Source organism: Pteropus medius, unplaced genomic scaffold, assembly GCF_902729225.1.
Source record: "Pteropus medius unplaced genomic scaffold, Ma_sr-lr_union100, whole genome shotgun sequence".
NCBI lineage: Eukaryota > Metazoa > Chordata > Mammalia > Chiroptera > Pteropodidae > Pteropus > Pteropus medius.
In genome coordinates, this window is record NW_024342474.1 from 12,529,131 (window position 1) to 12,542,686 (window position 13,556).

A 13,556-nucleotide genomic window follows, 5' to 3' on the forward strand; every position below is an offset into this window, starting at 1 on the left:
TTGAATACGTGTTAGTTACTGTAAAATATATCTTTATAGAGCTAAAGAAAGTTGTTGTGTTAACATGAATAAAACTAGTTGACTTGAAAGATGTACCTTTGTTTCTAATTAATTTTTTTACATATATGTTTATATATGTAAGATGATATTTTACTATAAAAGGAATTGTTTACTATAAAGAATTTTAAAAGTAAGTTTGCATCATCGAATCAGAATTGTGATTTCTCTACTACAAGATTTTTCTAGAATTTAATTAATGTATTAACATACTATGAATTTGATCTCCTTTCTTTTATAACCAGAAAATTGTTCTATTGATACATTTGTATTAGTAAAGTTTACATTGGACAGTTCTCTTGGAGAATATGATTAATTAAATCACGTAATTTTTGAAATTTTACAAAAATGTTGAAGTTGGTCAACTAAAAATTTCCCCACAATTCTATCCTTAAAGGCTTCTGAATCTGTCACTGAATTCTGAGGTGGTGTTGGATCAAGATGCAATCGATGTGATAATCCATGTAGCTCGAAATCCACATGGCAGGGACCTTGCCTGGAAGTTTTTTAGAGATAAGTGGAAGATATTAAATACCAGGTAGGTATAAGAGTTCAATCATTCATTCTTGAATGAATGAATGTAGCTGACATCTGAGAAATAAAAGCCCAACTTTTTGTGTTAGAACAAAGGTCCAGGTAACAGGACTAGATTTTAAAATAGTCAGCCAAGATGGGTGTTGTCACTCCTGTGAAACTCAACATTACTTTAACAAGTCTATAACATTATTCATTTATTAAAGATGAATAACCGAAATCATATATGATAATGTGGGGAGTGAAAAGTTTTAGTAGTACAACTTTCCTGGACAATCTATCAAACTGCCCAAGGTTGAAGAAATTGTATCATAAAACCTCTATATCCTGAATGTGTTATAAAAATGATTTATAAATCAGATATAATGGTACTATAATAAGAAAACTTTAATTACTTCTGTAGAATTTTTTAAATTTCCGTTAAATATAAATATCATAAAACACATGAAATAAAACCATGATATAGAGGGAACTTTTGAATCCTTATATAATTCTAGTTCCAGTAGAATTCATTCCTGAGACATCTTGTTTCATGGTGAGAATTCTTCAGCCTCAATTTTAGAAATATTTCATTATACATTGAAATGTATTATAATACATGTTAATTTATTACTCTGATAATCTCGATGGTATTTTAAAATTAAATTCATTATAGAGCTTGTAAATGTTGAATGTTCTCAAACTAAATGTCCCTACACAGTGTGCAGACCTACTGCTCTGTCTCAAAAACTGGTGTATAAACTTTACTTTAAAAAGTACACCTTATCAGTTGCCCTCATATAAAGAGTTCGATTTAAATAGATGTGTCATATTCAAACATATTTCTATCGAAGGATATTTTATTGTCAGCAAGCACTAATATTCCTAGAAAGTGCAAAGGCTCTTTTTGTATTTTCAGCTCAGAAATTGGAATGATTTGAAGATTAGAGCTTGCTTTGTTGTCATACAGATAATGTAGTAAATAGTTAGACACATGATGAAACTAATTTGTACAAGCATTTTGTTATAAAGAGTATCAAATATCTACCAGTACACATAGTTTCTTTAAGGAGTGGTTTCGTAGATCAGAGTTCAGTGTAATGTATATATAGTTTAGACTCTATCAAAAAATGTTTGGTTCCTGATATAGCTGTTTTGTCTCAGAGTTCGTGATTTCTAATCAAAAAGTAGAAAGGTTGAGATTTTAACATATATACAGATATGGCAGCATTTAATTTGATAAATAAGATAGCCTTCATCTACTCCTATTCTGTCAATCCTTGAACATTTGAGTTCATGGGGACAATGTCCAATGTTCTCATTACTTCCTCTCCGGCAGATTCTTCCTGGTTTTAGTGGCCATCTACTCTCATGGTTTTAATTACTCTCAAATCTATATTGCTAACTCAGACATTTCACCCTATAATTGACAGTTGCCTGTTGGGATCCCCTACTAGGGTATACCAGCAAAGCTAAACCCATCATTTTCACCTTTCTTCCTTTTCTAAGTGAACAATGTCTATCCACCAATTTTTCAATCCAGACACCTGGAAATCTACATACAGCTCCCCCTTTCCCTTCCCATACGTAACAATGAGATTTGAGGTCTTGTCAATTTAATAATTCCTATATGTTTCTTGTATTAGTCTTCTCCTGCTACCACTGCCTTATCTCTTACCAGTACTCTTAACAATACCCTTCTCCCACCCTGCTTCTATAATTATGTTCAACACACACACACACGGCTTTTCCCTTTGTCCCAAGAATCACTCTGAAAAACAATTGTGACATTTCTCTAATGTAAAACCTTCAATGGTTCTGTGCTACTCTGAAAACTAAGGTCCCTAATAAGTCCTCTGATTAACCTCTAGGCCTGCTTATTCTTCTATCCCCAGCACTCTTAATACCAAATGCTTGCAGTTGTCTACACACACTATGTTGCTTCACATCGCCTTACTTCTGTTTACATTGATCTTCTGCCAAAATTACTTTCTTCCTTGATTTTTGAAACTACTCTATACTCATTCTATGTGACCTCATCTCCCTGAATCCTTTCCCAAGATCCCACAGCTAAAAAGACCTTCTCTTAATAAGGTATATAATTTTATTATAATTATATTTAGCCACAATAAATGGAAATTATCTGTTTACAATACTGGTAATATAATGCCTTTAAGGAAAGGATTGTGCCTTATTCATTTTCACAAGACTGTAAGAAAGTATAAGTAAAATGCTCTTCAAAAAAATTATTTTTATTCCTGGACAATAGGCCATTTCTGTAACCACATAGTGATTACTACTGATTACTTACATTATTATTAAGTGCCTGTTTAATTTTAATTAGATAACATTTTCCCACAGAATAGTTTGATGTTAGAATTATAAAAATTATAGCAGTCATCCAGTTTAGTCTCCTCATTTTACAGATGACAAAACTGAGGCTTCGAAAGCAAAATTACTTAAGGTTCCAAAAGTAAGAGCGGCATTAGAAAACCTCTTGTAACAGTGGCTAGACCTTTGCTTCCAAATACTCAGAATCTTATTTTTGATGTACTCAGTTCTAAGAGTACAGTAGCCTGTGATAAGTATCCTTAGCATAGTAGAGACAGATTAATAAAATGAGAAATCTTTCTAACTCATGGACACGAATTGCTTTTTGCCTTGGGTCATGAGTCAAGTAATTATGTTTGTGGTAGGATTATGCAATTCAAATGAACAACTTGATATTTTATTTTAATACCCACATGTAAAAGGAGAATGCCAATGTCAGTTGTAACTGACCAGATGAAAGGATCTGTGTGATATACTGTAATGCCCAAATTTATCTTGCAGTTCTGTTTTCTTTGTTGAGATTATTTTTCCATATAGTGAGTTAGGTTACTATAAAATTTTCAAATGCTTCTTCCTCAGGCCTTGGAATTGGGAATATAACAGTAATTTTCTTAATCTAATTTTAGAGGTCTTCCCCCTTTTTTTTTTTAATTTACTACAACTCAGACCTCTCTTAAAAATTATGAGCCAAATCAGGGGACCTCTGCTGATATCCCATAGCCACAGCTCTTTGCACCTCTCTGACTCCCTAGAGAAATGGACCTTGAATGCTCTGAGATCTTCATGGCATCAAGACAACACTGGTCAAATGGAACCCTAGAGAAGGATTCTAAAAACTCTTTATTGTGTTATTTCTTAAATTACTGCCTGTATTAACATTAAGCCTTTTTTTTTTATCTTTTGAGGTATGGAGAGGCATTATTTATGAATTCCAAACTTATCAGTGGAGTTACAGAATTTCTTAATACTGAAGGTGAACTTAAAGAGGTAAATATTTTAAGATGAGTTCTAATGCTTTTCTTTTATAAATATTAAATTATATATTTACTTCAACCATTTATTCCCAACAGATTCATATCCATTTCTTAAATGCGCACACATACACACACACACACACACACACACACGCTAAATACTTTACTCAATTAATTACTTGCAAAGATATTTCTAACATACTAAACATTGAATGCCTGGGAGAAGTGTTCAAATGTAATGATTTTCAAAGTGGGAGGCTTCAAATCCACTCCAGAAATCTTCGATAACAATCAGATGCTCATTAGCTGATTCTGTGAACTCAGTTTAGGATCCTCGAAAAGAACAAAACTATGCTTTCATAATGACGCAGTATTTAGATACAGGAAACCAACATTGAGGCTGAAGTACAGAACTTGAGTCTCACTACCTTGTGTTCAGGCCCATACAGAGAATGGATGTGATAATAATTCTTCATGCTATCCAGTCTGTTAAATGGAATGAATTCATATGTTGGAAGGGAGTGTATCTTGCAATATATATTGAAATTAATAGTTTCTTTAAAATTTTGCTTGATACAATCAATCACAAAGGAATTTCATTAACGAAAATAAACTTAATTTTTTTAAGCCCTAGTATCCATTTTACAGAGTATCTAACATTCCCTTTTTCTCTGGTTTATTTCTCTGAAACCAGCTACTGTATTATATCTCTAATAGAGAGGAATGTGAAATGGGAAGGGAGACGTAGGCAGGAGGAAGGAACAAAATATAGATACTTTTAATTGATTAAAATAAATGGGGCTTCAAACATCTATCTCTTTTTCATTTCCTGCTCTCCCTATTATAAAACATAGCTGAGCTTTGTCTTTGAGACTCATGATTTCTTTGGTTCTCACTGATGGAATACCTGATGCTGTGACACAGAGCTAATCACATTGAGCAGCAATCTCCCAGAAGCATCAACCCTGACACCATCTTTAATATCTTCTGATATTGCCCAATTTTGTATGATCATCCCCCATGTACTAACTTGGATTCTTTCACACCACGAACTAAGCTAAGTCTCTGATTGTAACGACTTAAAATCTAATTTCTATTCCTGCTATGTGTGTTCCCAACCCTGAAAAATTTGGTTTTGAAAGCCCCAGCACACATTCCACTATATTTTTTTTAATAAAGGAAGCTAAATGAGAAGGACTTTTTTTTCATATCCATATGAAGCAGAAAGAAAAAAACAATTAAATTAATGATTGCTTCCAATTTTCTCTGTATTTAAATAAGTACTTTTAATTCCATGATTTCATATTCAATAATCTGAGAGTAAAAGACTCATTTAGTCACAACCTGTGCAGCTTGTTGAAGTGAAAGATCCTTTCCTCTTCCCCCTTCACCTCCCTTTTCCCCTCCTTGTTGCTACCTTCCTCCTCCCACCTTCTTTCCTGTCTTCTCCTCCTTTGCCCCTTCTCCTCCCTGATGCTCTCTATCTTCTATCCTTCTATCCTCTAACTCTTTCATTTTTCCGTGCTTCAGTAATACCCATGCCACATGAAAAAATCTTTTAAATGGATATTTAATTGATTTTATCATATACTGACCATTGGTTTTACATATTTCTAATATATTAATATTATATATCTAATTTTTTACATTTGATTTAATTTCCATTTGAAATGTTCCCAGATGCCCCTATAATAAAAGGTACAATTTCAAAACTGAAACTAAATTGTGACTTTTTAGTCCATCATCTGTAAGCAGCTAACTTCGCAGTAGAGGCTCTCCATAGCATGAGAAGACGCAGCTGCTTCCTCTGACTTTCTAGTTGAACAACTGTGGCCTGAGGCTTTTCCATACTTTAATTATCTCGTCATGGGTAAAATTGGGGATCGCTGTTGTTGGGCAGGATGGGGGGTTCATTTTTATTGCTGATAACCCCGTTCCATAAATATAAAGGGGCAGAGGAAATTCGTCTCATTCTCTTGTAAGTGATTAGCCTTGTAAGCAGAAATTCCAATATGCTCCCTTTGGATATGGCATATTCTTATTTCAACACTTTATAGATCAAAGAGGAATCAGCATCTTTATGAATTCTGAAAAATTCATTTGAGATTTTAATGATCTCCATCAACTTTAGGGGCATTAAGTAGAGATACTTGTATTATTCCATGGTCCCATCCCCAAAACCGCATTCTAGAACCTGAAACTGGCAATATCCTTTAATTACATGGCTCTGGCAATTTGAACAATATTTCTCCATGAGACAGTGCATTTGTTCCTTAATTTTAAACTAGTGGAAGCACAACCACATGGAACCTCAGAGGACCTTGCCATTTTTTATACTAATGTCCATTAAGCAATCCTCTCCAGCACTCATTCTCCTGCCTCTTGAATCTAATATACAATAGTGTTGTAGAAGAATATAGATCTTGTGCATCACAGACATCCCATTTACAGTTTTAATGTGGAAAACATAAACTTCATAATAGGGCAATAGTTAATCCAATTCATTTGTATAGTTACTAAGAGTACATTATGTTTTGTAATTTATTCTGCAAATAACTTATTTTGTGATGTTAGTGTCTAGGGTACCCTAGAATAAGAATTTTATAAAATGTTAAAATGTTTTTTAATAGAGAAATTAACAAACATGTCTAGAAATGTTATGCTGTGAAGAACAGGGAGCGCAAACAACTCTGACATCTTACTAAATGTTATTTTATAAAAACGTCTAAACTCACAGTTTAAAATAAAAGCATAAGATCATATAAATATTTAGAAAATGCAGTAGTAACAGCTAGTAGCAGCAGAAAATCTAACAAAGAGCTGCAGAAATAAGCAATCCGGAGTGACAAATGTCTCCCATTTACACCATGGCCTCTAGTGAGGCAGGGGTCTGGAAGGCACTGTGATCACTCCCTAGGACCAGTTAGAGCACTGCTCTCACCACCTGTTTGCCAGAAGAGCTGTGGAAGAATATAGGGCATAAGATCAATTTATGCCAACTACCGAAAGTAGGCCAGATGTGTTCTGATGAATAAGCTACTTCTAAGATTCATGAGTCACCTCAGGCTCTCTGAGCTCATGAGGGCAGTATTTAGTGTACTTAAATTATTATTTAAGAAATGAATCCCTAGAAGCCCACCAGTTACATTTTCTACTGAGTGTTCTCTTGCAGGATAATCTGACCTACTATCATGTAAACAGCACATTCATATTCAAATCCTAGTTTGCCTTTGAGGAAGACTTAGAGTTTTACTTCATGTGTTCCAGTTGACTTGATGTCTCATCAAGAGGCTGAGAGCATGCCCCACAGAACCAAAGTTGCCAAAGGGTCATTATCACTATCTGCATATTCAGCGACTGCCTATGAAAATATGTAATAAAGCAGAACATATTTTTTAAGTAGTAGGTACATTTTTCCCTGATTGACATATATTATGTAAATAATGTCACTATAATGAACATATGCAATGTACAAATGTACAATGTAATATATATATTTTTGTAATAAATGGAAACATTCAAAACATCGATCAAAATGTATTATTTGTTGCTTAAGGGATATAGACTGAATGAGTCTGAACATAAATAAATAAAAACAAATGAATTATTGGATGTCAGCTAAAGTTTAAAAATATGATTCAAGTGTTTTCATTAGACTTTTTTTGTATATATGGGTACATATTACAGGTATATGTGTATGGCACACTGCCTGAAATATTGGCACTATTTGATAAATTCCAATCCCTTTTCATCTTCCTCTTTCTTTTGTATGTGTCAGTCAAATGTCAAATTAGTTTTAAGAATAGCACCAATAAATCTTTGTTATACATTGGATATTTCACATATTTGTTATAAAAGCATAGTGATTTTGAACTCTTGTAAAGGATATAGCTCTGAGATATAGTTAGCCATTGCTGATGCCATAGGACATAGAGGTTTGTAGGAAAGTAGAAGATAAACTTTGAGAAAACTCATCAGTATTACGTAATCAAAGTAACACTGTCATAAACAAAGTAAGCTACCTATGAACCAGTTTTTAGATTAATCAAAAAGTATAATTAACTCCAGTTTAAACACCCCCTCCCCTTCTCCAATTCTCTTTGTCCTTGAGCCAGTCTTGATGCACTACATTTCTCTCCTGGCATATCTTTCATGTGGCACCCACCATGTGATGAATCACACCCCAGGCTAATTACACCACATAATGTTTCTATGTTGCAGGTTGATTTTTCACATTTGTCTATTAGCATCACAATCATTTGCTGGTTGCCAGTTTCTTAAAACATATCAAACAGAGAGAAATACTGTTATTATTAAATCTTGAAATAAAGATTCAGCATTCTTTAGAGAAAATCTTATATTTATACAAATTACGACAAAAATTTAAAAATTACTTCTTTTAGTTACGTGCTCAAATTCTCTACCTAAATAAGACCACGTTTCTCCTTCATTCTTTCTGAGTCTAGTAACTCAGGTGATTGCCATGTCATTTCATCATCTGGTTTTTATATAATCATTACTTTTTTTTTTTCTCCACCACCCAATTGGGTATGCTTTGTAATGAGAACTCATTGTTGCCACAATCCCACCAGCTTATTATAAAAAGTTAAATTAAATATGTCTGTTTTACTATTTATTTATAAAAACTGAACTTGGAGCTGTTTAAATTCTGATATCCACCTTTTTTTCCTTTCAATTCCAAAAGAAATCACACTTAATGGACACGATCTATTATATTGCATTTCATTACTAAGTTTGCTCCACATATTAAATATACCTTCTATAGTGACTGTGGTACTTTGTTTCAAATGCATCTTGTTTACGTATATTAGACATTAGTTCATGTTAAGACATTCATATTTACCATTTAAAAATATCTATTTTCAGCTAAAGAACTTCATGAAGAACTACGATGGAGTAGCTGCTGCCTCTTTCTCAAGAGCTGTGGAAACCGTTGAAGCCAACGTGCGCTGGAAAATGCTTTACCAAGATGAGCTTTTCCAATGGTTAGGAAAAGCTCTGAGACACTAATATGTGTTTCGTAAACAATTCATCTCAAAATTTTGAGAAGACCTGCATTATGTAGAATGAGGAAAATGTACTACATGAAGAATTGCCAGATTTTCAGTGTTAACGTGTGGGAGGAATTTTTTTTTAATTGTTGGTTTTGGGGGATTTCGATTGTTTGTTTCATTCATTCTGTTTTGTTTCTCTACTGGGTGTTCTTCTCTAAAGAAACTCTTGCAAATGAAACTAGCCATGATTGCTTCAGCTGTATATTCCTTGCTGTACAGGACCAAATACGATAGTGGTGCATGTTGATGTTGCAGTCAGTTTGGAAAAACATATTCAGAATATTTTGTGCATGGTTGTGTGGTCCTGCCTGTATTCCAGCATGCTTATTTAAGATGTCCAATGTTGTATGTGGATATATGTTACATCCAGGATGGGCATTATGCAAAAGCACAAAGATTATCTATGACAATCAGTGTTGCAGTAAAAGAAAAACTAAAAAAGGGAATACTATTCTTAGTTTTGGGCATTGTAAGAGGTAAAATAGCCCTTTAAGTGACCAGTGTCACTTATATCAACACTTGGATTGTCTTGCAATGATTACTGTGATGCTAACTCATTTTATTTGAGTTAAAGCTCTGTATATGTTAAAAAGGCATATATGCATAGTGTATGCATATGTGTATGTACACTGGGAAGCCCCCTATGTATGTAGTATGTTGTACACTGCACTTCTGCAAAGAATCTTTTCAGATCAAAGAAAATTTATTTCTTTTTATAAACTTACTCAAACTTTGAAAAGGCTGAAAGGAATTAATCTCAACACTATCATTCCTGACAATTTCCTGACCAAATTTCTCAACTTGTTATGGATTTTTTCATCTACTTCCTGAAAAATGATCTATTCTACTACATAAAAATGAATTCAAACAAAATTTATGTGTAGATTGAACACTGTTCTGATTCTTCTAAGTGGCAGCCTCATATTCTAAATATAGATTCTGCCATCATTTTAAGGTTCTTATTGCATAAAGCAATTGTGCATAATTAATAATTGTTAGTGCTGCAAAAATATTTATTTTTTATCCTGTTTGTTTTTCCACCTCATGTTGGGTTGTCCAGTGAGTTAAAAACTCTCACCATGTGTTGATTTTGTGTCTACGTCAATCTAATCCTCCATTAAGCAACCATACCTCAAGTGGGTCTATTAGCTTTTAATGACCTTTGATGCCAGTTGTGCCACCCATTAAAATGAAAAGTTGCTTTTCTTGAGTAAAGATTTTTCTTGAGTATTGACAACCTTTTTCATGCTTTGTGTTATGTAACACAAATGTTTTTAAATGGTATTCTCACCCAGTAGGCTAGCTCTTCAAACATTGCTTAGATGTTCCAAATTGATATATTTTAAGTATCATTATAAAATACCAATACAATTACTGAAATACGCCAAATGTTTGTGGACCACTTTCTATTTTCCCGAGGTTTTCCACTCCTCCAAATGTTCATGCAAATCACTGAAAGAAAATATTTTAACTCTAATAGTCAGTGAACACAGGGATGGGGTGTGGGGCGGGGAACAGAGGGTATAGATATTTTTGAAACTGGAGCCATAGATTTATTGTAAGTTTGTAGTTTCTAATCCACATAATGAGTATCACCTATAATTGAATTTTATCTTTTTTAGCAGTTGATATCTGTTACTTATACCTAAATTTTTCAGCACTTCATTTAATTAAAACACATAAATTTTAAATACTCTATGTGATGTTAATAAGACATAGTAATGCATAATATAAAATCTAAGAGTCATCTCACTTATCAGAAGTGATGAAATTCAATTAATATTCATTGGATATACAAAATCCTTAAGGGGTAAGTTCTGAGAAATAACTATAAATATCACACTACTGTGCAAGTCCAAAACATGTACTATATCACCATTGGATTCATGTAACAGAGAAGATAAGAAACTAGAGGTGGACATCTTGTTTTGTGTCGTGAATTACTGAAAATTCTTAGTAGCTGTGATATTCTTTTGAATGAAATCACCATTTCCAGAGTTGAGTTAGAAGGGATTTTATAGTTCTTTTTTTCCTCCCCACTGTTGATAATCTTAATCCTCTTTCAGTATTTTAGTGGCCTTGAACAACTGGTTTAGCTACAATGTCGAATCCTAAGTATATAATTATGTGCAATGTTCAATACCTCATATAATATTTGTTCAACAGTGTAAGTGGTACCAATGGCATTGAGATGTAATTTTTGTTCTACATATTTTTCAATAATTATCGTTTCAAATATTGAAGATTATATCAGGCTTTAATGTTTTTTAGTTGTTTAAATAAGTAATATTTTCAAAATAATAAAATGACCAATGATACTCTTGGAATATTCTGTAAAATGTAGTTATAAAATTCTATTTTCTACATAGAGTTTTTATCTTTTTTCTCTTCTTTGTCTGTTTTTCAAATCATATATATGCATGAAATAACAATTTGTCGAAAATGTCCAACATCTAGGCTTAAAAGTTTATTGTGCCGATTTATGTACACCCACCAAACTTGGTTTCAATTATAAAGGACTAAATTATTTACCATACTGGGTATTAAATTTCTCTAGGTAACTTGTAAATAAAGATTTCCCCCATTTTGATACATTTTTCTCTTAGAATTTTCTTATAATCTTTGAAGTTTTTTTTTTTTTTTTTTTTAGTATACAAGCACAGCCTCTAAAGCTAAGTTTATTCTTGAGTTCCAACAATATTAATTTTCACTGGAGCTTTAACTCACTTTTGTTTATATTATTTCTTGGATAATTACATCATGAAACTGAGAATTTTATGGTAGTATAATTTACAACTATTATAACAGTAATATCTTACAAGGGTATTAAGATTATACCATATATTTATAAATTGTACTTTATTTTCAAAGAGCTTTGACACATGCTATTTTATTTGACTCCTTTCAAAACTATAATATATTATATTAGCCCTGATATTCTGGTGAGAAAACTGAGGTGCAGAGCAACAACATGAACTATTTAAAATTATATCATTGTTATTTTGGAAACAAATACAATAACCTTTCAATATAGACTTCTTACAACTAAAATAGACATGTTTGAAATATCTGTATCTATTTCAGTAGAGATTTTTCAAACACTGGAAAAGTATCAAAATATGTGAACAACTGGTTCACATATTTACAATAATTATATTATTTTTTAAAGTCTATATTTCTAATTTGCATGATGTCAGACAACGATGAAGTGTTAATCAGTGTTCACTTTGTTCAGCATAAGTAAAGAAATAGTGAGATAAAAAATATAGTTAACTGATTATAGTTTCTTTTTTTAATCTTTTGGTCAACATTGTTTAAGTGACCTTATAATATTGATAATTTGATTTGTTTTCCACACAAATTTCTCTGATAAACTTTATCTGTAGTACCAGATGGTCAGACCACAGGTGAAATAGTGTTCATCTACATCAGTGAAAATAACATTCAGTAAAATGTTTATAAATCTACGCTGTTGTAAAAAAAAAAATTGTGCATTAGTAGTACTGAATTAGATGCAGTAAAGTTATTCCTAAAGAAGTTTACAATAATACATTTAATTAAAATCTACTGGCTATTAAAAACTAAGGAATTTTTTTCTAGGAAGTCAGAAATTTAATTGTCTTATTGATTTTCTCAGTAACGCCGATGAGGTAAACACATATGCTATTAAAGCAGTAGTAAAAGCTTATATAATAAGAAATTCAGATTCCCATACCTATGTTTTTTCTTTATCACAGATCATAGCTGAATTATTATCATTTGACTCTGCTAATTATACACTGACAGAATTCAATTTAATTAAACCAATATTTATTCAGCACCTTTTATTTCATAAAACACTTTTGAGAAATAAGCAGAGATAAATAATTCCTGAAGGAATTCATATAACAATGAGTGAAACAAACATAAGGAAATAATGAACCAATAGGAATAAGAGCAACATGAAAAATAATTACATGCTACAGAAGAGGAACTAAATACTTTTTAGATATAGATAATATTATGCAATTATTTTCATGCACTAATTCTCAAAACTTTTATGTATAATTCTCATTGTTTTGTTTCACAGCACTTAGTCATGTTTCACAGAAATTTGTAACATTTAGAAACTATGATAAAACCACTTAGTTTAAATTGTATAATTGGAATATAAGTTGGGATAAAATTTATTTTAAGAAAAGCTGTTTGAGTATTTAATAATATCACTAAGTTCCAGTAAGAATATTTAACCTACTTATGTAAAAGTAACTTATGTTCAACTTTTCCAAAACAATTTTAACATTCTATTTGTACAGTCATAATATGTTAATTTTAAATTAATCATATGCTTTTTAAAGAAAGTTCAACAATTCTTATCCTAGGCAATAATGTATTTTTCAATTTAATATATGTGAACTTTAGAATACAAAGATGTTCCTATAAAATATTCTAGAATTCCAAATTTTAATATATAAGGGTAACCTTCAGTTCAATTGCTTTGAATTAATAAGAAAAGATTTTATTAAAATATTTTGTTTAATGTGGTTTATATTCAGAAAAAAAAAAATCTAACCAAGAGATACTCGAGTAGCTTTTATTTTCAATTTTATTTTATAAAATTTTATTT

At 31.8% G+C, this 13,556-nt stretch overlaps 1 protein-coding gene across 1 annotated transcript in view; it reads left to right on the plus strand.

Annotated features, from left to right (window-relative positions):
* TRHDE (thyrotropin releasing hormone degrading enzyme) overlaps positions 1-11,544 on the plus strand; it is a 335,250-nt gene extending 323,706 nt beyond the window's left edge. The window contains exons 17-19 of the mRNA XM_039866032.1: positions 455-595; positions 3,807-3,888; positions 8,763-11,544. Of these exons, the coding sequence (XP_039721966.1) occupies positions 455-595; positions 3,807-3,888; positions 8,763-8,906 (367 nt within the window). The 3' untranslated portion in view covers positions 8,907-11,544. The remainder of the gene's footprint in view (positions 1-454; positions 596-3,806; positions 3,889-8,762) is intronic.
* Positions 11,545-13,556: the final 2,012 nt, after the last annotated feature.